Here is a 27,399-nt window from a genome sequence, read left to right as displayed (position 1 = left end):
ATTATAGACCTGGAATGAGCAGAATAGGTACCCTTTAATTATAATTATTGAATAAAACCAATAAAGTACTTATTGAATACTTTAGAGTACTTAAGTCAAGTGTTAAAACCAATATCAAAGCAAGTCTGAAATCAGACTTTGCTCCAAGAGCTGCAGTTCATTGTGTCCAAGGTCTTAAGTTGTTGGAGATAACTCTGAACTCAGTCAAGTGAAATCCAGGTCAACTGCCAGGTATCCTCGATGTCAGACTTGGGTATAATCTAAGTTTAGTTTAAAGTCAGTCATGATGGCTTGACGTTACCCCTCAGATCTCGTCAGACCAAGTCACAAATCAAATCTGAAGTCCTTACAGGCATGTCTAAAACCCCATCAACTTATAAGAGTGTCACCTATGTAACCAGAGCCTTTATGTCAACTAGCAGCCAAACCATGGGTGGCAAACTAATCGCTGTATGTTTCCAGTTTCATCATTTTAGTGCACTCTGCCATTGGTAGTTGCTTCAGTTGTTCATTCTACATTGCCAGATCTAATTCAAATCTAACTCTGCCTGTCATGACTCAGGGTTCTAGCAAGTGCCTGATCCCCCGGCTGAGAATTTCCACTGCTAGCTACTGGAACAGATCGTAATCGTCACACTTAGCTAACGGCGCACCCATTAGCATTAGAAAGTGGTCGTTTGGTACCGAAGGGAGCGTAGCGTTCATGTCTGATAATGAAATTTGCATCACTTGGATCAAGAAACTCTAGTGGACTCACAGATGCTGAAACTAGAACATGTTTTAGAGGTCAATCATTTCTCATCTGGGCTGGAAGCACCTGGGGTTCCCAAAGAACAGGCTGGAAAATGCTTCTGGGGTGAAGGATGTCTTGAATTGCCCTGCTTAGCCTGGTGCCACTGTGACCCAAATTCCAATAAGCAGAAGAAAAGTGATGGCTGGATTTAAAAGTCAGAATTAAGTCAAAGCCCCATCCTTGTGTTGAGTCTCTATTAGCCAATTTCCATTCATTTTCAAGTGTTTGTGTCTGTTTGACTACAGCTGCCACTGTATCATGTCATTGGTGATATTGATAATGTCACTCTGTTATGATTAACTTTCTGAGTAAGAAATTAAATCAAACTTGGTGGGGTAGATCCAGTCAGGAGTGAGCAGAAAATGGCAACTATAACATGGAAAAAAGCAGAAGAACAAAAGATGATACACAGCCTGAAAACTTTCCAGAGAAGTTTATTACTTTCACATAAAGCCCGGAACTCTTCTTCTGTGGTATGTCCAGATCAGAGGAGGTGATTGTGCAGCTACAAACAGAAGCTGAAGACTTCTTTATGAAGCTCAAACAAGGATCTTCTCTCTGGCTGTCTCCACCTCGACACTGCAGAACAGCAGTTGTGAATATTTGAAGTTGTTTTGGGTTTTGGCTTTTTCATGTTTCTCATCTTACATTTATGACGGTGGAAAAGCTTCCTCTCTGTGTGCTGGAGTTTGAAAAGAACTACTTCTGAACTCTTAGACTTTCCTCACAACAACCCCAACAGCAGCTCCTCCACCTGCCTTTGCTGATGGCTTCAGCTACTCCCTGAGACGAGACTGACTTAGATTAAGAAAATCACCCGAATGAGGTTTAGTCTAAGTCTATGAATAGGATTCATAGCTGCTCCTTCTTCCCCATAAAAGAGTTTCTCCTTAATCCAATTTTGAATAACTTTTATTTGCCTTTCACCAGTCTGTGGAGATGTCTGCTATTGGTTACCATTTTAATGGGAAGAAATATTAACTAAAATGTTTTTCACACCTACACTGCTCAAAAAATTAAAGGAACACTTCTGCAAACACATCAGATCCCCTGCATATGTATGCTGATATGGCCTGGGTAATGTTAGGAATGAAAGGATGCCACATTGTTTGATGAAAATGAAAATTATCAACCTACAGAGGCTGAATTAAAAGACACCTTGAAAATCAAAGTGGAAAAAATGATGCAGCAGGCTGGGACATTTTGAGAAAATGTAATTACAGCAGGTCAAAATGGTGCTCAGTAGCTTGTGTGGCCCCACGTGCTTGTATACACGCCTAATGAGATGATGGGTGGTGTCCTGGAGGATCTCCTCTCAGATCCAGACCACTGCATCACTGAGCTGCTGGACAGACTGAGGTGCAACCTGGATTTAGGTCAGATGCACCAAAACATAATGTCCCAGAGGTGTCTTGTTGGGTTTAGGTCAGGTGAACGTGGGGGCCAGTCAGTGGTATCAATTGGTCGATCCTCCAGGAACTGCCTGCATACTCTTACCACATGAGGTTGGCATTGTCGTGCACCAGGAGGAACCCAGGACCCACTGCAGCAGCATAGGTCTGACAGTGGGTCCAAGGGTTTCATCCCAATACCTGATGGCAGTCAGGGTGCTGCTGCCTAGCCTGTAGAGGTCTGTGTGTCCCTCCATGGATATGCCTTCCCAGACATCACTGACCCACCATCAAACTGAACGATGTTACAGGCAGCATAACCTTCTCCACAGCTTCTCCAGACCCTTTAACATCTGCTCTGAGACTGTGCTGGGAGACACAGCAAACCTTCTGCCAATGGTATGTATTGATTTGCCATCCTGGAGGAGTTGGACTACCTGTGCAGCCTCTGTAGGGTCCAGGTATGGCGTCATGCTACCAGCAGTGACACTGATCTTAGCCAAATGCAGAACTAGTGAGGAAAAAAACCCGATAAAATGTGAGTGTCCTCCAATTGTAAAACCATTCGTGTTTTGGGGGCTGTCTCATTGTTGCCCCTCTAGTGCACCTGTTAATTTTATTAAGACCAAAGCAGCTGAAACTGATTAACGTCCCTCTCTGCTGCTTACCTGACTCAATGCTAAACTCTGATTAAAAGTTCAGTTTTAGGGGTCAAATGTGACCGATTGTCCAGAGCCAGTTTAAAAAAAAAAAAAAAAAAAAAGATGGCACCGTTAAAGCTGTTAAGACAAGATTAGAAATGCCTCAGAGAGGCAGTTCAGACCAAGTGGTTTCAAGATAAAGTTGAACAGGCTGAAATGGACGTGCAGAAGAGGGAGAGTGAATATACTGGACAATGGAGGTTCAGTATGGATCGTGGAGGACATGCAGAGGGTTGGTGTGACACAGGAAGATGGCAGGGATAGATCGAGATGAGATGATCCACTGTGGCGACCCCTAAAGGGAGCAAGAAGGGGAGGAAGGGCCAGCTGTTGGTTGTTTGGGGCAGTGATATTTCTATCAACCAGTTTCCTCAGTAAAGCATCCTGTTTGAATGCCCACCCCTCAAAAAAAATTCAGTATTTTCACATTAAAATTTGAGGAAACACCTGTCTGCATTTAAATATGAAAAAAGAATCTTTTTAGCTGCTTCCAGCGACAACACAGTAAAATGAAAAAGAAACTAAAAAGCTTTAATTACTAATTTTTTATTTAGATTTATATTATTATGGCTAAAGGCAGCTTTTCTGAGTAAAGTCTGATTTACTGGCCTGGTGGATAATGTTATGTTGAACACTGATTTTGCTGTAGTTCACTATAAATAACCTTGCCTCTTAAGCACATCTGGTTTCAGAGCATGCATGAAAAGAGCTTTTTATTTTATTTTTTCCAGCTTTCTTCAAACTATCATAAGCACAGCGAGTATCGTAGGCCGCGATATTTGAAGCAAGACAAATGTTAATCTCGTTTTTATGATTTGTGACCACTGTCCTGCCCTCTTAGGAGGCAACTGGTATTGATCACCCAGTGGATTATTGTATTGGAAGTGTTTGTGTGTCTCTGAAAGTTAGACGCCTCCAGTCTGTTTGCAGAGGACTGTGTCCTCCAACCAAAATTCAATAGGCTGGAGCCTGAAAACACACACACACACACACACACACACACACACACACACACACACACACAAAACTAGCTGGTTTCAGGAAACAGAAATAGTCTTGGTTGTGTGAGCTCCGTTTTTTTTTTATGAATGCATGTTTCTGTGTGTGTGTGTGTGTGTGTGTGTGTGTGTGTGTGTGTGTGTGTGTGTGTGTGTGTGTGTGTGTGTGTGTGTCGGCCCATCTCGCTGCTCCCTGCTGCTTTAATATTTCATGCCCCCTCTTTGTGATCCTCCTCCAGGCCTCCCAGACCAGGAGGAACCCCGGAGACTCCTCGCCGGACGCCTGCTGCCCCCCCTCAGCCCTCCAACCCGGCGCTACAGGCCCAGATCAAACAAGGTAACTACAAAAGGAGGTGGCGCTCGCTTCGAACACCCCTGGGGCCCTGCGGGGAGGGAAGGATGGAGGTGGGGTTTGATAATGCAGCCCAGCGGCAATAAAGCCCACCGAGGGTTAAAGAAAAGAAACAAAAATATCACAGGAGGAAGCTGCTGTTGTTTCCAAGGTCAGCAGGTCTTTAAAGGGCTCTCCTGGAGTTGTTGAACTTCAGAGTGCAAACATATGATTGCAGCTTTGCATCTGGGTTCTCTGGAAATGAATTTGACCCATGAAAGACAGCGTCTGATGCTGGGTAAACTCAGGCTGTGCTCTCATAGGGGTTGTATGGGGGTTAGTGCTTTGCTTTAATGGCTTTGAAGGGTTTTTCTTTGGCTCAGTTGTCGCCACAAGTTCAGAGATTCCCCATGAACACAAAAAACAGATTAGCTCAAAAGCCTAAAATGATCTGTATTTGTTAGAAAGACCTCTCTTCTGATAGCTCTGTGAATTAGAGCGGATCTCTGCAGTGTTTGCACTAAAATCCTGTGCTTTGCTTTGATCGAGTCAGTGATTGTGTAAACTTGTAGCTTGTTCCTGTGGCTTTGGAGAAAACCGCACGAGAACGTTCAGTCTGCTTTTTATCTGGATGTCTCGGACCTGAGCGACAAACGTAAATACAGGAAGAACAACACTGGGTAATATGGAGAATTTGCACATGTTGTTGCTCATCCGAACGAGTCCTCGGTTACAGTTTGTGTACTGTGCTGCATCCCAGAATACAAACCATGGTTACGTTATGTTTAGATTAAAAATGGGTCAGATTAAGATCAGATTACATTCTCACCTCAAATGAACCACTCTGGAGTTCGTCTGGAACCGGACTGAGACTGGAGGAGGTGGTTTTAGTCTGGTTGTTTCAAACAGCACAGGTGTGAAAAAACAAAACATTTTCAGGTGCAACTTCCCTCCATCCCAGATTCCCACTTCCTGATTCTCCTTCAAGTCCTTGTTACTGTTAACAGGACTCACTTGCAGGAGCTGAGACCTGCAGTACAACGCCAGATTTGGGGCTTAGCAAGTTCAATTCAGGTTTAACCCGGGATTTCTGGGTTAGGCAGGTGGTTTACTTCTGAACGAGGTAAAAAGCAGCAGGAGCAGGTAAGTGTCAGCATCAGCACCTTAAAAAAAATGCAGAAATGGTGTCACCATTTCTGAAATAACCATCAGACCTCAGTGTGCAGGTAGAGAGAGTATCTCTAATAGTATTTTTTTTTCTTGTGTGTATAAGAAACTTTATTTATCCTGGAAGTTGGGAAAGTACTGTGTTGTACCAGCTAAAACATGAAAAACAATAAATGTGCCTCAAAATAAAAATTAAAAAATCCCAAGAGGAGCTCAGTAACATAGGAAAAAGTGAAGAGCTCACTAAATCAAAACCTAAATATAAAACAATAAGCAAAGATTTTCTGTGTCTGTGTTTGTGGCAGCAGCGCTCAGCTGCCTGTCCAGTAAGTGCAGGGGATGGTCTGTACACATTAACTACTTAGTCATTCACTACAGACGCAAATTTGGATGAACTCTGTCTGTTGGAGGTGGAAACGGCCTTTTACCGTCTTTGAGTTCATCTGTTTTCTTCCAGGAGGTTTGAAGCGCTCAGTGCTTTCTTAATACAAACGTCTCTCTCTCACACACACACACACACACACACACACACACACACACACACACACACACACACACACACACACACACACACACACTCTCTGATGTGTGCAGCTCAGGATTTCAGCTTATTGCCCAAGAGTATTTTGGCCTGCAGACTTGGGGAGCTGTGGCTCAAACCACTGATCTCCCAATTAGTAGATGATATGAAGGTCACCAGAACTGATGCTTACAGTACCATTCAGTACCACAAATCTGAAAATCTAATGGTACCTGGTTTTTCTTTAGTATAACAATGTTATGATGTTTTTCAGACCAAGGGAGGAAATACCTCCAGTTTAATGAAGCACCTAAACGGGCATCCAGATATGTTGAATACGTTTCAGTTCACGGTAACATCTTCAGGTATAATCTTTCTTACAGCCTATCCCAGCTGACATGGGGCGAGAGGCAGGGTACACTTTAGTCTCTTGTCAACAAAATAAAATAGCATTTTAAATAAATGACAAAGAATTGTGTGATTCTACTGGTATTGATTGATACCATGTACTGCCAGATCTCTGGTATCATGCCATCCCTGGTAGATGACCCGCTCCACCTCCTGACTCAAGTTTAGTTAAATTTCTAGTGAGATGCATGTCAGGCTGCATGGAGTTTATGATGTTATGATGTCCCTGTGCTGTAGGAGTATAGATCCTACTTTAGTCCTCAGTTATTAACTGGTTCAATATTCTCATAATATTCCCATTATTCCCTAAATCGACCCATATATTAATCAAACATTAACCACTGTAAAACAGCAGAAAACAGTCAAATATGTACATTTTTAATGCCAGTGTGTAATCGTAAATGCCTCATATTTGAAGCTGGTGAACGCATCCTCTGTGCATCCCAGGAAAATGTTACTATAACATATTCTGTTGCGTCTCCACGTGGTGTCTCTGCAGCTTTGGTATCCAACCACAAGATGACCAAACATCTAAAGGAGGGAAAAAGAAGAAGAAATGTAGAAGTTTAGAGCCTTTCTTTGCAGAGTCTTTCTCTCTCTGCCGCGCTTCACTGTAGGGGATGTTTTAACCAGCCGTCACCATCTGCCTGCACCCCACCCACACACATCTACCTACCACACTGCAACAGCTTCAATACCTACAAATACACACTGCTAAAAATCAGGTCCACACGCACACACAAGCGTGTACTATAAGTGGCACCCTCGGGTGTTTGGTGGAGGCGGGGTTTCAGTGCCATTGTCACGCCTTAATGGAGGCCAAGCGTGACAAGCGCGTGGACTTATTCACGCCACACGCCTATTCACCGCCATTCAGAGGGAACGCTCGGCCGTGACCTCTGCTCAGCCAGCTACTCCTGCGTGGCGTGTGTGTGTGTGTGTGTGTGTGTGTGTGTGTGTGTGTGTGTGTGTGTGTGTGTGTGTGTGTGTGTGTGTGTGTGTGTGTGTGAGGCTTTGTGAAGAAGAGCAGTGCTGTTAACCCTGCTCTCTTTTCACATGGAAATAAATGAGGAGGCCCCTCTAATATACTCCAGCAAAGCAGAGAGATGAACAGAGAGAGCAGGGAGTCCACACATCATTTTAAAGACCCACCCGCCCCAACAACGTCCTGCAGTTGGTATTTTATAATCATGTCCACAAAATGCAAAGAAGTTTTCAAATTCTGTCTTTATTTTACTGTTTGTTTTTTTTGTCTTTGTCCCAAATTTTCCATCAACAAAAAACTATTTAGCACTCATGCTAATACTGAGTAAAGGCTTTTATTTCTTTCACTTTTTCTTTTTGATACAATAAATTTATTTAATGAAGAATTGTAGAATTTTACCTTCGTACTATAAATAACTGATGCAACATAATGGAAACGCACGGATCGGATTGGGTCACTGGTAGTATGTGGTCTCTCCAGATTGTGCAGATTGTGCTGGTTGCTTTTCTTTTTCATAACCGATAAGGCCTAAACATCGGAGGTTACACTCCCTGAGTTTGTAAGGCTAAAAACTGAATAATATAAGTACATCTCTTTAGACGTCATCTTGATCTTTATGCTTCTGCTTCTTTTTCTTCTTCTCCGTGTCCTTCTTCCCCTTTTCCTTCTTCTTCTTCACCTGCTTCTTCTTCTCAACCTTCTCTCACCTCTCCATCTTTTCTTCCTCTCCCTCTTCTTCTCCTTGACCCCCCCCCCCTCTGTGTTCTTCTCCTTTCTTTTTTCTGCCTCTCTTCCTCCATCTTGTTCTTATTCTTCTAATGCTGTTTCTTATTTATATTCCCCCTTTTCTCCTCCTTCATCTTGTTTGTCTTCTTCTTGCCTTCTCCACCTTTTTTTCTCCTTTTTGTTCCCTTCTTCCTTTTTATCATTTTCCTCCTCCTTCCTTCACCTTTTTCTTCTCCTCCTCCTCCTTCTTTTCATATTATATTTAAATATTTTCTCTTAGATTTGTGTCTTTCAAAAATATTCAGGTTAGACATAATTAGTACTGTATCATCTGCATACACGAGTATTTTATGATGTGGCACCAACATTAAACTCATTCTGCAAGGCTCAGCAGGTGGCCTGCCACCTAATACTGATTTAAGATGTCAAAATAAATATTGAAAGCTCCTCATGTGCTGGCAAACTGCTGTTGACTTAACTCAAACTGATGATTTCCTCTTTCGGTCTTTTTTTCTCCCCGCTCTCCTCTTCCTCTCTCTCCTTTCATTGCTCACTGCATGGCTTCAGCCTGCTGCCTGTTCTCTGCACAAACACCACTCTCTTTAGTATCTTTTCACTTACTTCCATTCAGTCTGTATTACGGGGGTTTTTTTCCCTTCACTGTTTCTCTTTTTCTTTCTGCTTTTCTACTGATTTAATGTTGCTCTGTTTCCTTTGTCTCTGTGCTTCATGTTTCCTCTGTGCTACCTGAACTTTATCAAGAGTTTGTAAATGTGTACCTGTTGCATTTTGCTGCTTAGCTAAGGACTGTTGTGAATGTATATAAATGTTTTTTAAAAATGTATTTCGTTATGAACAGGTTATGTTTACGGCGTGACTTTGGCTAGTGCCATTTGATCCCCATAGTTTAAAGGTTTCAGGTTTGTGGTTTTAGTACATAAAATTTTTGAAATTGGAATGGGTACATAAAAATATTACCTACCTACTTGCTGTACTGTGATAATGTTTGGAGTTTAATTGTTTCAAATTGGTTAGGGCTAATGAAATTTTACTGCAGTCTGAAACCTTTCTGTAGCTGTGGGTTGCTTAGATAGTGTTTTAATCACTCTACAAAATGGTTGCTGGGAAATTAAGTGTCTTTTTCTCTTGTGTTTTTTATTTTGACAGTTATGTGCCAGTTTTTCAGTCTTTTTATTTATACATTTAATATTTATCATTTTTTATAATCTGCTCTGACTTAATTTTTTTATTAATTTTTGTTCTCAAATAACTTTTTCTCTTGCAATTACTTATGTGACGCCATGTTTGCTTTTATTTTTGTTTTTTGTTTTTTTTTTTACTCTTTCTTATAGCTAGCTGTAAAATTGTGTCCAGGCATAGGTGGTTTATTTTGAAAATTGTACATAGCTTTGGTTATCCTAATAACTTTCTAAAGGTAACTGGTGGCATTTATTTTTAGAATCTCATTGTTTTTGAGCATCTTGATCACATCCAGTAAATGTTTTTTTTTGTTTGTTTTTTTTCTTTTTATAAATAAGGAGAATTCAGAGCATTGTGTTAGATTTCCATTAGTATCTTGGAGCTTTTATTCTGAAAAGTGAGCTTTAAAAGCACCCGGGTGAATTCATGTAATTATTTAGGGATTTATTTTTTATTTATTTATTTAAACTCAGACACAGCTATGGGCATCTCTAACTGGTAGTTTTTATTTTGATATTCACACAGAGTTAAAACATCTTTATAATCTCTAATAAATAATTGGAAGCTTCTATTTTTAAGTTTTTAAAGCACCCTGTTAAATTTCTATAACTATAATGGGAAATTGGAACTAGCTAAACACTAACATTAGCATCCATTATCTGTAATCTTTTGATTTTTAAGGCCATTTTCTTGTTTCTCTTTGTTTACCAAAGATGATTTGAAATTGATGTTTTATTTGCATAGTTTCAAGTACAATTCATTTATTTTAAAAAGCAATTGTTATTTTCTATCCTTTTACTTTTCCCTTTATTCTGCTGTTCTTTTGTTGTAGCTTCATTTCTTCTTCTCTGCTGTCTGACTGCTTGTCTCTCCACTCTGTTGGGTATTTAATATATTTATATCTTTCTAACATGTTCTTTCCTTCTTTACTATTTCTCTCCTCTTCCTTTACAAGCTGCTGTAGCTGCTGCAGCCAACACCAGCGCTGCTGCTGCCGCCTCTGCTGGGGCTCCGGGAGCCCCCGGGGGACTCCCTCAGGGGGCCCCTGGCTCCCCCAGCCCCGGCCCTGCTTCCCATAACATCCACTCAGTCAATGAAGGTACAGACTGAACTGATGGCTACCACTTAGGGACAATCTCACAGCCATCTCCTGCTTTCTAGATCTTTTTCCACTGCCTCCTGTCCTTTTTGTCTTCCCCCCAATTATTTTCTTTTATCCTATGACCTACCCTGTTTGGTTGCCTTCCCTTTCCCCTTTTGACTTTTCTCTTTGTGATTATAATCTCTCACCTCATCTTGGATCTTGTCACCACATTTCTCTTCTCTTGCATCAGTCCTGGTTTTCCCCTGCAGCCAGTGTTGGAATTTCATCTAAAGTGCCTAGCTCCAGTTTTTTTTTTTTGTTGTTTTTTGCAGTGTCTCATGTCCTTGTTTTTGTCTACAGCGCTGTCTGTTTACCTGTTCAGTCCACTATCAGCCCAGTCAGTTGAAGGAATTAATTTAATCTGAATGCTGCAGAACTCTTGGCACAGGAACAGGTAGATTAAATTTGAAAAATCTGGCTTACCTGGTAAGAGGTAATCTTTTCCCTGAGCCTTGCATTTGGCAGTTTTGTGGAAATTGGTCCAAACTATGCAATCTGCTACAAATTTAATGATTTCTAAGCATGAAATATTACACAAAAAGCTGTTGGAACAGCCTAAAATGTTAGCAGCTTTAAAACCTAAATTTGGTGAGAAAAATAGTGGTATCATCTGCAAACAGACTGACTTTACTGTTGTTTGGAACTGACAGAGTTGAGCGTGCACTGACGTGAGTCCTTATGTCTCAGGCTCGTCTCTTTATTCCAACTGTTGGCAGTACTGTACAATCCTGCCCTGTTTCTGCTGTCTCTACCTGTCTGTCAACATGTCGTGACGTTCTGGCGTCTCTGTGCTGTTTGCATGCTTGCTATTTCCACCTGAATGTTTCACTGGGGAGATTAAAAACATAAAACAAAATGCACAAATCAATAAAATTAATACATTTTTTTTTTACCTTTGCTTGAATTTTAGCTGTCTTCCAGCACACCCACCTCAGACTTTTTTTCTCTTTTTTTAAAGAGAGATGCATTATGGAAAATTGTGTGGAAAAAAAACGGAAAACTGAATTCTAACTAACACTGTGCATTAATGATTTAAGGATTTTCTTAATTTTTTTGTAAATGAACTTGTGGTTGGAATTTCTCTGGTGTCAGTCTCCGAGCCTAGCACTTATTTTCCCTTCTTTTATAAACTTTTTTTCCCCCCTTATAAACAGGATGTTGGATTTTATCACGGAGGCTTGCTCTCACTCCCACATATACGATGAATGTGCTCCGATTTTTCTTTTTCAAACATTTATTTGTGGTTTCTAAGGGAATTAAGTGCCTTTCAAAGCTGATTAACTTTATTTGTAGAATAAAACAAATAGGAAACAGCAAGCATGCTCAGGGCGTCACGGCCCTTCTCGGTACATGTAGGAATATTTTCTAAATTTACCTCTACATTTCATTAGGTGTTTAGACAAAAACACTGCCCTGCAGAAACTAGAAGAAACTGCAGAAAGGTTTGCCACCAAAAATGGAGTTAGTAGTAGTAGAATAGTTGTCCTGATTGGAACACAGTGATTCTCACCACTTTCTTCGTTGTCAGCCAGTTTGTATTAGCAACAATTAAAGCATATATTTCAAAATCACATATAAAAGGGTGTGCCTACTGGCAGCTACTTTTGTGTCCATAATCTCACTTTCATGGGCCTTTCAAAGCCTTTTCACAGACTTGTCCTAAAGTTTGTCCTGCAATCAGCAACAACTCAACTAGAAGGTGCTTGTGGTAACATGAAGCGGATCAACTTGTCAAACTTTTATTGTTGGGTTTTGCCTACAAGGTATTTGATTATATGTCAGAAGTGAAGTAAAATAAAATAATACTTACATCCTTTGATTCCAGTACACAAAAAAACCAATTTTGCCCATAAAATGCTGGTTTTAAGCACACTGGATAAAAATTTGAGACAGATTTTTGATGGGCTATCTTATGATATCTACAACAAATGTCATAAATTTCGTTTTAAAAAAAACAAAAGAAAAAAACAGAAGCTGGTTCTGGTAGTTGTGAGTGGCTTTTTTGTCTTTCGGCTGCTCACAGTGGATCATCTGTGCCAGATCGCCTTCCTGATGCAATTTTGGGACCAGGTATCAGGTGGCTGAAAATGTAAATGGCAAATGCGGTGAAGTTGGTCGTCATGTACAATGTCATTAATAGTTTAAGAAAGGTATGTTATTATTTTAAAAAAAAAACCATACAAACCTTGATTGAGGTTATTATGGGTCCTAAGTCCCAAAAAAAACGTTTTTAACAGGAATCAAAATAACTAGATGAAAACTGAAAGAATATTGTGTACTCAGAAAACTAACCAAAATAAACCACAAATACATCTGTGTGGTCAAATTTGGCATCACATCCAACTTTGAGACTTTTGTACTTTATGTCTACATGACTGGGGATCAACTACCTTCACAAAGTGATGTTTTTATTATACGTGTGGGAAATGAGTGTATCCAAAATGGATTTGATGCTTCAAAAATTAAAAACTCAAAATAAAAATGAAAATTAATTAGTGAAATAAAACAATTTTAACTCTGGTCTCTTCTAGCAAACCTAATTAAGTCTCTCATGATAGCATGGGGGGCATTTCTCTCAATGTTCTTTTAGTGTGTTAAATCATTTGAGTTTTTGATTGGTCCATGATGGAGAGGTGACCTTGACAAGCATAGCTTTGTTCCAAAAGTTGACGTTATCAACAAGGGTTAAAAAATGTCCAGTGGAGACTTTTGTGGAGGTTGTTTGTGGTCACTGTGAACCTCAATGATACGATTGCCCATGGATACGATCATTTAGCGTCTTACGTTTCTTAATTAACTGACTAAATCCACAAACCAAAAGTCCAGTATGATTTTTTTTTTAATTAAAATACTGAAGCAGGCTCTGCAATATCATATTAACAATAGGAAATTAGATTTTTTTTTTAAAAATAAAAGATTCAAATTCATGTTTCTGCAAGGCAGTGATTCGTATTTGCAAGTAGAGGTTGACGATTGAAATTGTTTTGATTGCCTATGTTAAAACAAAATTGTTATAATACGTGTGAAAATATTTGAAATCGTTTATCCCCCAACCTCTACATAGTATTCTTGTAATAACTTTTTTCCCTACTGTAATAACTGGATATTTCATTAATGGAGGTAAGTTTACACGGTTCCCTCGGCAAAGAAATTTATATGAAATTTCTTTCCTGCCTAACAGCCATTCAGTGTCCATCACACAAGAGCATTTCATAGACATGCATCACCTCTGGAAACCATATATTAAGCCAATATATGTGAGTAAGGTGCTTGGTTTATGTTGAGTATCGGCGAATAAAAAGTTTACGTCACAGATGTGTAAAAGGTGGTGTTTATATCTTTGGTGTTTGGTCTGAAATATGAATATATACCATCGTTTCAGCCCTTTTAAAGCGATACCAAGACATTTTGAATGTTTTAGTCATACAACTGAGAAAAGGAGCTTTTTAGTATCTGTTTGTTCTGAAAGGCTTCAGCGTTTCTCTTTTGCTCTCAAGTAAAAGCCCACATGTAGCTGAGTAACACACTTAAATTCATCATGCCAAGGTATCGTTACGAGGCTTCTGTATATATGTTGTTTACCTGTTTAAAGTCCATCCGACAGACTCTGGTTAGCAGAAATAATGTTTGCTCTAACCAAGACTGCAAATAATGTTGTCGATGATATTCCCATCCTGTGTTTGATTGTCGTTACTGTGATCTTTGAAGTACAAAGTCGATGTGAGGAAATCGATGCTGCCATATGGAAACATGTTTTTAAGACTGAAAGCCTAACTTTTTAAAGACAGAGACTAAAATGGTGATTTAAATATGTGTTTATACTTTTTTCTGTGCAAGGGTGACTCGAGAAGATTGAGGGAAAAAAAACATATTCTTTTGGCCATAATTTAAAATAAAGATATTATTTTCAAGGCTTTCAAAAACATGGTTATTAAAACTGTTTTTATGTGACAGCAGCAGCATTAGAGAGACTTTGTACATTAATGTGTTCTTGGTTCTTGTAGTTTTTTCTGACTGTGTGTGTGTGTGTGTGTGTGTGTGTGTGTGTGTGTGTGTGCAGGTTGGAGCCAGCTGGCAGCCATGCACTGCGTGATGCTCCCCGACCTCCTTGGATTGGACAAGTTCAGACCGCCGCTGCTGGAGATGCTGGCGAGGCGATGGCAGGATCGCTGTCTGGAGGTATGTACAACTCCATCAAGGGGGAAAAAAAGAAACTGCAGTTCCTCTAATGTCCACTTGAGGCTGGCTCCAAAAGTGAGTCCATCCCCATAGACTCCCATTATTAAAAAGTCTAATTTTACAGCAGAAATAAACATGTTTACAGCCTGTTACGAACATATTTTTTGGTTTCTATGGATAGTTTTTGCCTTCATAACATCTATACAGGAGGTGAATTTTTTTAATACCTCATCTAATTGGATTTTATTACGGCTAAAATGTAGGGGTGTGGCCACTTTGACAGGCATCCTAGCACATTCTGGTGTCTGTGCCTTTTGGACCACTTTTAACCTTCAAGTGAGTGGGGGTTAGGTCATTATAATTTATGAAGCCTTCTTTTAAATGGCTCAGGAGTTTGAATCACCTCCACAGCCACAGGTGTATAAACCAAGCACCAAAGCATGCAGACTGCTTCTACAAACGTTAGTGAAAGAATGGGTCATTAGAGTGGAGACTGTGAGCCAGGCCTTCTCTCCAACATCAGCGTCTGACCTCACAGATGTGCTTCTGGAAGGATGGTCAGAAATTCCCATAAACACTCCTGAACTTGTGGAAAGCCTTCCCAGAAGAGCTGAAGCTGTTATAGCTGCAAAGGGTGGACCCACATCATATTAAACATGCATGTCCCTAAAATGAATAAATAAAACTACACTAATAAAATGTAGTAGTTTTTTTTTTTTTTTGAAAAGGACAGTGACTTAGTGTGTTTGTGGTTTTAGGTGCGAGAAGCAGCCCAGGCTCTTCTGCTGGCTGAACTGAGGAGGATCGGCCAGTCAGGACGCAAAGACACCATCGACATGTGGGCTCCATACTTGCCCCAGTACGTGGACGCAGTCAGCTCTCGTAAGTCCCTAAACTCTGCTTTGCATCATATATAACCAGTGATGTCGGTCAGTTTCTAGTCAGGCATCTTTTTGTGCTAAGACTCCTTCCTTAAATCAACCGCTTGAGCTTGAGGGCTCAGTGAGGAAGATGCAGTCCTTAAACTAACTGAACGAATGGGTTTTATGTTTAAAAAAACAAGGATGTGTCTTAATCTGCACTGAAACAGGAGAATCCAGCAGTTTGCTGTAAAGTTTGGGTGTTTAGAGCCCTTTATAAATGAGGACTGTGTGGAGGAGGAGAGGGTGTTGTTTGCTGGACCAACAAGCTGAATTTTGACGCTGTCCCCTCTGTTTTGTTTTTTTTTCCCTTTGTGTGTTGGGTGTACAGACCCCAACATACGAGTAAGTAGCTGTGCATTGTAAGCACAGAGCAGATATCCATAATACAGTCATCTTAGAAACAGAGGCTACATTCACATGCTGCTCAAATCTTCTGTCTAAGAGCAGCAGCCAATCAAAGCCAGTTTGCTTTAAGGTAGGGGTTTTTTTTTTTTTTTTTTTTTTTAAACTTGATCAAAGATTTATTGATTTGACTTCAGAAACAGCTCAGCGTGTCTAACTCATCTGAAGCTGTTGTCATTTGTGTGTCCGTGTTTTTCCCGGATATCTCACAGTAGCTGCGTAGGAAGATGATATTGCCTTTTTTTTTAATCCCACAGCTCTGATTGGTCATTTCTTTCTGCAGCCGTCAGTGCCCTCTCTCTCTCTCTCTCTCTCTCTGTTTGTCGTTCTGTCTCCGGCTCTGTCTATTCCCTGGTCTCCCTCTCCGTCTATAGTTAGACCTGCTGATGGGAAGAAAGGTGAATCTCCACCTTCTTTTACTAGAAACGGCCCTCTAAAATGCTGTGTGTGTGTTTGGGAGTCGCCCTGTGGTTGCTGAGGATGCTGGGGGTTTCTCAGGGGAACGGTTGCCGTGGAAACGGGCACCGGTCAGTGTTGTGTTACCACAGCAGTACCGCAGGCGGGGGCGGTGGTGATGGGGGGGAGAGAGTGATGGACCGGTGACCTCAGGGGACGAGGGAGGATGGAGGAGGGGGAAAGTGAGGTTAAAGGGTCATTGAATTTGAGCTGCGTGCTGCATAGCAGGACTGGAACAGGCAGAAAGATGATTCCTGCTGGTCCTGGAAATCCTGGATCTATGTCAGGGGAAAGTCAGAGATGTGTTTGAATCCCCTGGAGAGGTCCTCTGAACCTCGAGGCTGTTCTCGGATCAGTCTTTGGTTACAGAAATGTGTAATTTTGAATTTAAAACCCAAACTTCTCGCTCCTTGTAAAACCAATTGATTAGCTGATTGATTGACTAGCAGTTTCAGCAGAGCACAGCTCAGGAATTTGGATCTGAATGTTTTTCATAAATGAACAATTCTCTCAGGTGTGAGGACGTTAACCTCTGAGGAAGGACTGCGGCTTCTTCTAAGCACCGCTAATGTTCATCAGACTTATCCAAAATCCAGGGCTGTAGATGGGTGTCAGCCAGGTAACAGGACCAGTATCTGCTCCTTTGTGCGAGGAGGAGCAGGAGGAGCCCTTAAAAGCAATCTGCAGTAGGTTACTCCTGCATGTTTCTGACCAGACTGTCGGAGTCTGAGTCTGAGTCCATGACAGTGGGATGAGACCTTTAGTGAGACCTGCGCTCACAGAACAGGGTGGTAGAAAGACACCTGTATTTATCTATTAGCTTTAAGTGCAGAGGAAATGTCACTGAGCTGAGTCCCTCTGTCGCAGCGGGGAGCCGACCTGACAACACACACACACACACACACACACACACACACACACACACACACACACACACACACACACACACACACACACACAAACAGCAGCCGCCATGCCTGACCTTTCAGCTCTCCTGGAAGTGTTTAAAAGGCTTTAACACAAAGAAAACAGGAGCTGTTAACCTCCACTCAGAGGGAGAAATGAACTGTCCGCACCCTCTCCATCACCACTGCTGCGATGATGTGGAGCTTTTCATTGTTTTTGGGAAATAGTTTTATCATCAGAAAGCAGCGGAAACAGTGTGGAGCTGTTTCCCTGCAGCCGGGAGCTCTGGTCATATCTGGAAAGCCCCGAGTGGCAAACCTGCTGTTAGCAAACAATAAAAAACAGATCTTCCAAATCTGCGGGAGGTCCAGCAAACAGGCTGTGAGGCTGGGCAGCGAGAGGACACACACACACACACACACACACACACACCTCATATTCACACACACTTGATTAACCAAAGTCCCTGAGCTTTGTTCCTTGTCGCATGATCACATGCAATTTTCAGGGTCAAATGGTGGATGTGGGAAGCAGCTGTTTCTTTGATCGCTGAACAGCACTCACCATTTCCCCCTTTTCTCTCCTGCTCGTCCCCATCTTTGATTTACCGTCTGCCTCAATCACCCAGATTTTTTTAAAGCGCTCATCAACCTGCTGCTGTTAAGTCTGCCTCCTTCGTCACCCCCCCCTGCTTCTTCCTCTTTCTCTTCATCCATCCTGCACCTTTTTCCCTCCTCTTCCCCAGTTTTTGTTTTCCTTTCATCTTTCCTGCACCTTTCTTTGTTTTTAATCTTTATCTGTAAATTACAGAATCAAACAAGAAAATGTAAAATAATTTCACACATTAAAAAAACTGTGTCCATGATCAGCAGTATTTTTGTTACAGTCAGCACGACTCTGAAACAAATTTATTTCAATAGGAAGTATTTTGAAATTTAAGCCAAACATCATCTTCCTCTGCACTTAATCCACTCGCTTTAGGGAAGTAGATATTATTGCAGAAATCTAACCACGTAGCTCGTTAACTGAGTAGTTTTTAGTCCCTAAATCAGACGGAGTCGTCTTTGCTTCCTAAATCTAACACAGTAGTTTTTATTGACTAAATCTGACTGAGTAGTAAATCTGATGGAGCCGGTGTGCCTCATCATTCCATTTCTTCCCATCTTCATTCTTTTTGTCTTTCATTCACCTTTTTTCCTTTCTTTTTTCTTCTTATCATCTATAAACACTGATTCAAAGTAAGCAGAAACAGTCGAAGGCTGAAGATGAAACTCTTTCTTCAGCTTATATAAAACAAAATCTGAAATAAAATATTCCAGTCATCCTCGTTGATCCTCTTTAAGACGAATCTCTTAAAATAATATAAAACTAAAATAATATGAAACTGCACTGAAAGGGAGGCTGAGAAAGAGGAGCTCCTGCTGTGCTGTGAAGAACAGGAAGTGCAGGTTTCAAACAGGAGTACAGGGAGCAACAGACAGAAGAAACGAGGAGAAGGAGGAGGACAAGAGGAGGAGGTCCTGGAGGTTAACAAGGCATGCTGGGAGCAATGTGTCATGGCTGACATGACAAGCTTGACCTTGGAGCAGGGCAGAACTCCTCCTCCTCCTCCCCCATGTTATCCACCCCTCCTCCACTCCCCTCTCCTCATCCTCCTCTTTCTTCTTCTCCCTCACCTCCTGGATCTCATTCTTCCAACCAGGGCAGCTGAGTTATACGTTATAGGCCCAGCTGGTGTGCACAGTGTGTGTGTGTTGGAGATGCAGGACATAAGAACTGGGCCACGCTGAGACCGAGCGGCAGCCTCGAGGGCCAGAGACTATATATAAAAGATGGATGTAACCACTGTGACATCATTGACTCTTTGAGATGATATAAAATGTAGACTTAGCTTCCAGGTTGGAGTTGCTGAGTTTATCTTTACCTTTGTGCACGTTGGGCTTTCCATGTTTGGAAATGTTGGATTATCTGAGGTGTGAGCGAGCGGTATCTCAGCCTCAGACGGCCTTTTTTTCCCATTCACAGTAAAACATCAGTTATGTTTTAATTAAATCCAATTAAGTTTTTATCACTTTAATGTTAGAGACAAGTAATCAGCTGCCGGGCTGTGTATTGGCCTTCTGTCAGTGTGTGCGTGCATGCGTGTGTGTGATACAGAGTCATTATGTCGAGCTGTCAGGTAGGAGTGTGTGTGTTTGTGTGTGTGTGTGTGTGTGTGAGGGAGGGAGAGAGAGAGAGAGAGAGAGAGAGAGCAGGTTAATTGGAACATGAAGCACATGTTAACCCAGATTAATCAATGTAATTATCACACAGTGTAATTACAGTTTATTTCATTGGTGTACTGAGGACGCCTTATGAAACCACGCGATGTTATTTTTTCTTATTTTTTAAAATTTAAAATTTTATTTCTGAAAGAAATACACACATACACAAATACACTTCTTGTGTTTTGTGCAGGCGTGCTCTGATAAGTGTGAGTTTCTGTAATTCATTAAGCAGGCAGTTTTCCCAGAGATTAGCCCCGTGCCGCCTCTGTTACCTTAAGCCGCTTCATTCATTAACACTGTGCCATTCATTAGTGCCGGCTGCTAATGAAAAGCCACTCTTAATTGCCAACAGAGAGATAAGAGCTAAATTAAAACACTAAATACAAGAAGGTGTGTGCGTGTGTGTGTGTGTGTGTGTGTTTCCATTAATTCTTTTTATTCCGAGGAGGTCCAATAAGCCTTTATTTGTTGCTTAAACAGGGCAGTTAACCTGATGATAACAACAATGAGGACCAGAACAGAAAATTGGGGCGAAGAGCATCCTGACACACAAACACACACACAAACACACACATCATTACCTGATGGTTGGTCACATGAGAGAGAGTCTGGTGTCACCGCGAACTGTGAAACGGTCACAGAAACCCCGTTTGTTCATGTTCATCCACACTTTCGTTAGCCGGCGGGAATCTGAAACTAACTTTTTGTGACTGGTTTGTTTGTTGCCTGCATTGTGTGTTTGTTTAACCATAAACAGTCATTTTTATTCCCATAACCTAGAACACTTTAAGTCTAGATTTAACGGTAGTTTCATTGCTTAAATCTAATAAATACTGTTTACAGACTGATCTAATGGAGTCGTTTTTACTAACTGATTAGGTAGTTTTTAGTCATAAAACTGTTATATTTAATAGCCTAAATCTAACAATCGTTTTTAGTTACTCAACAATGATGGAATCAGATTCAGAGTTCGTCCTTCTAGCTGTTCTTTTTGAATCAGTAACTTCATAATTGCCCAAATACGATGTGTTTAGGAACGATGTGTAAATTGTAGCTATAACAGAATCACCTGGATTCTTTGAATGATCGCTCTCCAGTAGCTTTAACAGAACTGTTTTCCCTCTTCCTCCTCAGCTGGGACAAACACCGAGACTTCCCCTCCGGCTCCGCCTCCACCCGAGGCTCAGCCGGTAGAAACCAAGGCTCCTGAGGAGGAAATGGACGTCACCGATGATGACATCACAGCAGGTAGGAGGGCAAATTTGTTATGAGCTCTAAGGAGAGGAAGAAAGGATTAAAGGGCACAGAGTGAAGCTCCTCGTGGATTCTGAGCTGGTACTTTGTTTGGTCGTTGTCCTGATTTACACATTCGCAGTCTCATGAAGTTTCCTCAGATTGTAAATGTGTAACTAAATAAATCGTTTACACTGAGTCAGATATGATGGGAAAACGACTGAAGTCCTAACAAGATCAAATAGGATGTGTTTTATTATAAAGTGGACTGATGATGCTTTTCCTTGTTTTATGTATATGTAATGTTCCAATCGTATTATAAATGGTCAAAGTTTTAAATAATGCGGTAAGTAAACCCTCAGACTGAAGACTGCTTTTAAAGACTTTTTTTCTACACTTGGATCTATATGATGTCACAGGGAGGGGATCTCCCTAATATGGGCACGGAGAGACGGAGAAAACATGGAGTAGTTTTTAGGGGCTCGTGTTTGTTAAAAATAAATGAAAGTCAGAGACAAAGGACTGCATGTCCAAAATCCAAAAGACAACTGTTTTGTCCACTGACAGCCAGTCAGGAAATGCACCATTTTTCTTCCAGCAACCGGTGGTTGTTGTGTCCATTATGGCCGACAGCTCTCCAGCAATGTGTGGATGACACGTGAGAAACCTCAGTATCAGTGCGCTGAAAGCAAAACACATTTAACACATTAAATAAAACCTAAAAAATATTAGGACAGTCGGGATGGGCCCATTGCTGCAGTGGTAGTTTTATTAACTGATGGTCACTTCCTGTGTGGTCACACCTTAAGATGTTACACCACCCTCCACTAGCCGGGGCTGCAGCCCTAACAGCAGCGTTCCGGTCTCTCTCTCTGTGGCGGGAATGGTAACCTGTCACCATGTGGACGCTGACCTGCAAGGAAAGAAAGAAGCTAAAGTTAACCACACTCTGCAGCCTAAGCTGACATTGTGTGTGTGCGCATTCAAATTTCAGCACAACATTAATCTTAAATACTCGTGAATACCACTCAGTCTCCAGAAGCGTCCCTGGTTTGCTCTGACAGCTGCTGCAGACCGCGAGCTGAAACGTGTCAAACAGTAAAACTGTTCGACATATTTCACATGTTGCTGTAGCTTTGACCTCTTGAGACTTTCCTCTTCCTGGTGAACGTCTCCAGTGTTTGAGGATTCAAATGAAGGGAGGTCATTTATCATATATGTGCAGCTGAATTCAGGTGTTTTGCTTCACTGACTCTGAGCGTAGGTTAAGCATCAGCGCCCCACGGCCTGCGTGGAGTACTCGTGTACTGTGACCTGCACGGTGTTAAAAGCAGTTTACTGTAGTGTGCGCGCACACACATACACACTCTCACAGTAAGGTGAGAAGCACTTCTCTGCATGAACCGACTCACACCTGTAGGAAAACATACACTCACATTTTCCAGTCCATTTATCTTTCTCACATTTCCCCGAATGTTTAACTTTGACCGACGCGCTCACAGGAAGCTGCTCCACTCTTAAATAAACACATTTAAAGCATTTCTATTTTTTTAATTGTAATGGCAGCAATATTTCCATAACTCAGCATCCACAATCACAGAAAAACAAAAGCAGAACTGACTCATTATTTAAATATTTAATTTTAATTCAGTGCTGTAATAATGCAAAAATCACCACAGTCCCTCACACCGTCTTACTGTCTCTTGCACCACCTTCCTTCCTCTTCCCTCCATCCTTCTCTCAGGCCAGTCAATATCACAGATGTGTCTGAAATTTATCATTTCTCACAGCTCATTTTTCTCCTATTGACAGCAGTGTTTTTTTGCGTTTTCATTCAGTCTCTGCAGGATTAAATCTATTAGCAGGCCCCTCGAACACAGAGCAGTCTGAGCCTGACTCTTCTGTGGAGGAACAACTTTCTCCTCTTTGTGTTTCCTTCTGTGGTTTTTGGAACTGTACTAAATTTCCTATACAGTATCATCACCATGAACTAAGATGCACTTATAAGTGTGAAAAATGATGCCTGCTGCTTCACCTTAAAGGCTGGCTAAAAGCAGGTTTTGCTGTAGCATTAAACTACACTTCCTGTTTCCACAGTTGTCACATTTACTGCAGGAATTCACGGGTTTTGAGTCTGTCAGGTTGCATCGGCAGTGCGTTTCTTTGCTCGGAGCAGAGCGCCTTGTCGACTGTTTAAAGCAGACTGAAGCCTGAGCCTCACAGGGATGACTTGTGTATATACTTATGTGTGGTACGAGCATCCAGGAGAGGCATTAGAGATCCACTCGATCCACACTGGACATAATTTGTTTAAGCTGTTGTGGGAATTCCAGGTTTTTGCCTTTTTTTTTTTTTTTTTTTTTTTTTTTGGTCAGATGAAAATGTGAGTTGGGAAAATGAAATGAAACGAGTGAAGGGGAAAAAGAGCGAGTGGACGAGACAAAGGGGAGAAGACAGAGATGTCTACAGCAGCAAAATCACTCGGCTGCAGGCTGTTTCCACGGCGATAGACTCATCACATCAGTCTGCTGACACACAAACACGCACATACATGCACACACATCAGGATGTGCAGGTGAGAACATTTCTTGCTTTGTGCCAGAGCTGCAAAGCCACACACACACACCTACACACACACAAACCTGTAATTATGTCCATTGCAGTGTCAGGGGATGTCATTAGGATCCACAGCCTCCTCCTCCACACACACACACACACACACACACACACACACACACTCTTCATGAAATCTCTGATGACATTTTGGTGGGAAAAGATATCAGGGAATCTAAACAGAGTGAAGTTGTCGTTATAAACACAGGAACTTGTTCACTTCACCGTATTACGTAGGAAACAGTAAAGCAGCACTCTGGGCCATGGCTACTTCCTGAATGACTGCAGCCCAGATGATCTCACAAAAAACATCGGTCCCACTGTCAAATCTGTCAAGTGGAAGTCACCCTTCAGAGTATATCCGGACCCAGTGGAGTCCACCTGCTTTGGTTCATGGGCAGGTACGCTGCAGGTACGCTGCAGGTACGCTGCAGGACAGATGGCTTTTTCATTCCAATCCCCAACTATGAATTCTACTGGAGATAATTATCAACCTTTAAAAATGCAGTGATTTATTGTATGATTCAGTATCTCCATCTTATCCAAGTATAGAATATCATGTGACGCGGGCGGGCGGTTGCTGGTTAATGTTACCAAATCTTGCTTATGATTAGAAAAATTAGATAAAAATTAACAATTTTTTGATTCACTGATTTCTTTGACATTACTACTGTTTTTATAAATATCGTTATAAATAAAAATTATAATTAAAGGTTACACACACTGCATGGTCACCTGGCATGGATTTGAGAGACTCTGAAGCTGTTTCTGGCCTCTGTGAGGATTTGATGGTTCGGGTCCTGCGGTTTCTCTTGTCTTGGTTTTGCTCTGTTACCTTCACATTAGTGTGGAACAGTCATTTGTTTCTACACTAGAGGGAAGTCTGCCTCCACTAACTGAGAAAGCAGCTCACCTACAGACTTTGATGGAGGGGATGACCCCAGGGAGGTCAGAGGTCGCTGGTGGACTCAGCCCCAGTACCCCCCATCCCTCACACACTGAACCACTTTCACTGTGCTGCCAGGCACGTTTGTCCTGCTGACTCCTCCCAGTCAGTCTTTCAGTAAAATTAAATGAAGAGTTTTCACATTATGCAACTGATCTTACATTATTATTGTAAAATATTTATATGGGTTTGATTCTGCGGAGGGAAGGTCAGGAAAATGCAGGGCGTATGGAGGGATTTCTGTCCACTTACCATTTTGAGGGGTCCGCAGCAGCGGTGATCGAGGTCAGAGGTGAAAGGTCAGGTTGACCCTCACCTCTCGGCATCATTAGTCCGGTTTTGATTGGGTTAGCTGAAACGTCAGCCTCCCTGGATAATCTAATAGCCGAGCCTGGAGGTCATTTGGGTCAGATCACATTTCGCCTCAGAACAGATTAAACTTATGGGGAGATAAATGCTCTGAACGCGCTGATTGTTTCAGATGATTGTGTCCCTTCTGTGCTGCGCAGTGATGGACCCAGCTGGTGTATGAGGATATTATTGTATTACAGGTAGTCCAAATATTAATAATGTACAGGAATGTATTTCTGCTGGCTGTGGAGCAGAAACTGTGATATCTAACAGAGTACTACAGAATGTGGTGTAAAGCCAGGAGAGGTACGGTGCAAATACCACGAGATCATTGGGCGTCTGAAACCTGCTGCTGGGGTTTATTTAAAGGGAGCAGTGAAGAGTTGTTCACTGCTGTTTGTACATTATAGCAGGTTTATTTCAGGGTACAGCGATATGGTTAAATGGAATATATTAGTAGTAGTAAAGCCATAAGAGTATAAAGTATGGGACTGGTGTAATGCAGTCCCACAAGTTTGGTTACAGTATGAAACACACCCCCTCTCCCACCTTCACGCATACCCCTAACTGTCTGATGGTCGAATGGGCGGCGAGTGTGTGTGACTGTCTCTGTGTATGTGTGTCAGGGTTTATGACTGTGTCACAAAGATGAAGCGCTGGCCTTGGGGTGGGTGGGTGGGTGTGTGTGTGTGTGTGTGTGTGTGGGTGGGTGTGTGTGTGTGTGTGTGTGTGTGTGTGTTACAGGCAAGCAGTGAGCTCATGGTCTGACCACAGATGTGGGGTCATGGAGACTGATGGAAGTGACTGACCGTCTTGTCTTTTTTTTGTGTGTGTGTGTGTGTGTCCAAATTAGTGATTGGCATCTTTCTGTCTTTGAAGTTGTGTGTCTGTGTGACCCGCGGGCGCACTCTTCAGTTTCCTGCAGTCGTCTTTGTCTGCTCGGGGTTTCTTCTGTTTTTGGCGGTACCTAACAGTTGGCTCTCGACTTCGGCTTTCCATCGCTCACTCGAGTCCGCCGACCTCCGATCTGGTGGTGGAGCCGAGCTGACGAGCGCCCAAAAACAAAACACAACCTACCCTACTTACTTGTTTTTGGGGACAACTTCGGGGTTCAGTGTCTTTCCCAAAAATGTCAGAGTGCAGACTGGGGGAGCTTCTCTTTACCTCCTGAATCACAGTCGTTTATATTTGCAACCCTTTTTTTGTGGTTTAGTTTGAGCTTCTTTCTGTGGAGCTTGGATTATTTTATCCAGTCAAACATTTTGCACCTTTACAGTAACTCAGACTCCTTCCACTAAGGTAAGAACTCCAGTTGGAGCTCAGCAGCAAAGTCTGGATTTGGGTGGAAAGAAGGCTGCATGAGACTGTTTGAGAGCTTGGTATGTACCCTGCTGAAAAACTGAGGATGGATCGAGTGATTAAAAAAATCTGCTATTGAAGTTGATTGCATTGGGATTATGTTCAGATCTTCAACAGTCTGCCGTTTGAGTAGTATTGGATTTTTGGGGGATAAACAGTATTGTTATGTTTCCCGGTATTGTCCGGAGAAAGTCATGAACTCACTGATGTGAGACGGTTCGTAATGATATCATAAAAATCTTGTAATAGCCCTGAAACAAGCTGGGCGGGGTGAGATGTACAATATCAGTGATTAAAATATTTTTAAGTTGCAGCAGATTTTTAGGACCTTCACTTCAGCCAGGATGGAGAGAGCGAGGCCTAGTGGTGTTTTTGGCCCTATGGGCAGATTCGAATGGTATTACTGGTCAGATTGATCAGTATGAAGCTTCACCTGAGAGGATGAGGTCCTACGCTCATCACAGAAACAGACAGCACACCAAGTGTAATCGGATTATATGGAAATGGCCCCATATGTAGATGAAGGGAGGGATGGAGGAGGAGAGGATGAGTGATTTTGACAGTCAGTATTCACAGGAGTCAGCTTGTAAACTGGTTTCAGCTGCTTGTGTGCAGCAGTGACTGCCCATTTAGAGACAAAGCTAAAAAAAAATCAAAAATCATAAATTGTCTCAAAAGAGTTGTGAAAATGACTCCCTTTTCCTTATGCAGCAAGAATGGATGCTTCATCCATTCTCAGTAAAACCAGACTTATGATCGATAATTTATGCCACGCTTTTTCCTGAGAATAGTGTTGATGTGTGTTTGGTGTTTGGTGCAGAAAGAAACATTAAAAATGGGATATTTGCAAGCAGACAGTGTGTGCAAGAAAAAAAACACGTCATCATGTACCCTTTCCCATTGGTGGAAAAATACACCACACCAGCCAACCAAAAAATTGGCTGGTGTGGTGTATATGACAGCGTGTGGCGTTCGGTTGGAATAGGTGAAAGTTGTGGGAGCAACGGCGAGACAGAGATGGTGTTATCAATGGCGAGTTTAGAAATTTGAGATATTTGTGACATTAGCACGTTTGGAGTGTATAGTTGGTGTGTTGTGTAGTAAAGTATAAGGCAGATGCTAGCCAGTTGTGTGGCAGTAGAAACAGTAAAGGATGTAAATAAGAACAGTTTTTTTTGTGAATTAAAATAGAGCTGATGTGAGCGCAGAGTGAAGCAAATGAAGTAAAGTTAGCCGCATTAGCTGCTAACACTCGCTGTTTTGGGGACCTTGCTATACCCGGAGTGAATGATACGGATCAGTACTCGCCTCACATGGTTACTTTGTGCAATCATGATATATGAATCTCATGACGTTTGTATCATCAGGAAAATGGGTTTAGCCAGCCAGAAGCCTGCTAA

At 41.7% G+C, this 27,399-nt stretch overlaps 1 protein-coding gene across 4 annotated transcripts in view; it reads left to right on the top strand.

The window, feature by feature from the left end:
* The window catches only part of wdr7 (WD repeat domain 7), a 105,869-nt gene that overhangs the window by 30,323 nt on the left and 48,147 nt on the right, over positions 1-27,399 (top strand). For all 4 annotated transcript variants that reach the window (XM_030742688.1, XM_030742686.1, XM_030742687.1 and 1 more), the window contains exons 19-22: positions 4,123-4,220; positions 14,425-14,543; positions 15,302-15,425; positions 20,632-20,745. In XM_030742688.1, coding sequence (XP_030598548.1) covers positions 4,123-4,220; positions 14,425-14,543; positions 15,302-15,425; positions 20,632-20,745 — 455 coding nt within the window. The remainder of the gene's footprint in view (positions 1-4,122; positions 4,221-14,424; positions 14,544-15,301; positions 15,426-20,631; positions 20,746-27,399) is intronic.

This window comes from Archocentrus centrarchus, chromosome 12 (genome assembly GCF_007364275.1).
Source record: "Archocentrus centrarchus isolate MPI-CPG fArcCen1 chromosome 12, fArcCen1, whole genome shotgun sequence".
In the NCBI taxonomy this organism is placed as follows: domain Eukaryota; kingdom Metazoa; phylum Chordata; class Actinopteri; order Cichliformes; family Cichlidae; genus Archocentrus; species Archocentrus centrarchus.
Note: the sequence above shows the minus strand (reverse complement) of the source record. Positions and strands in the feature narration are given on the sequence as shown.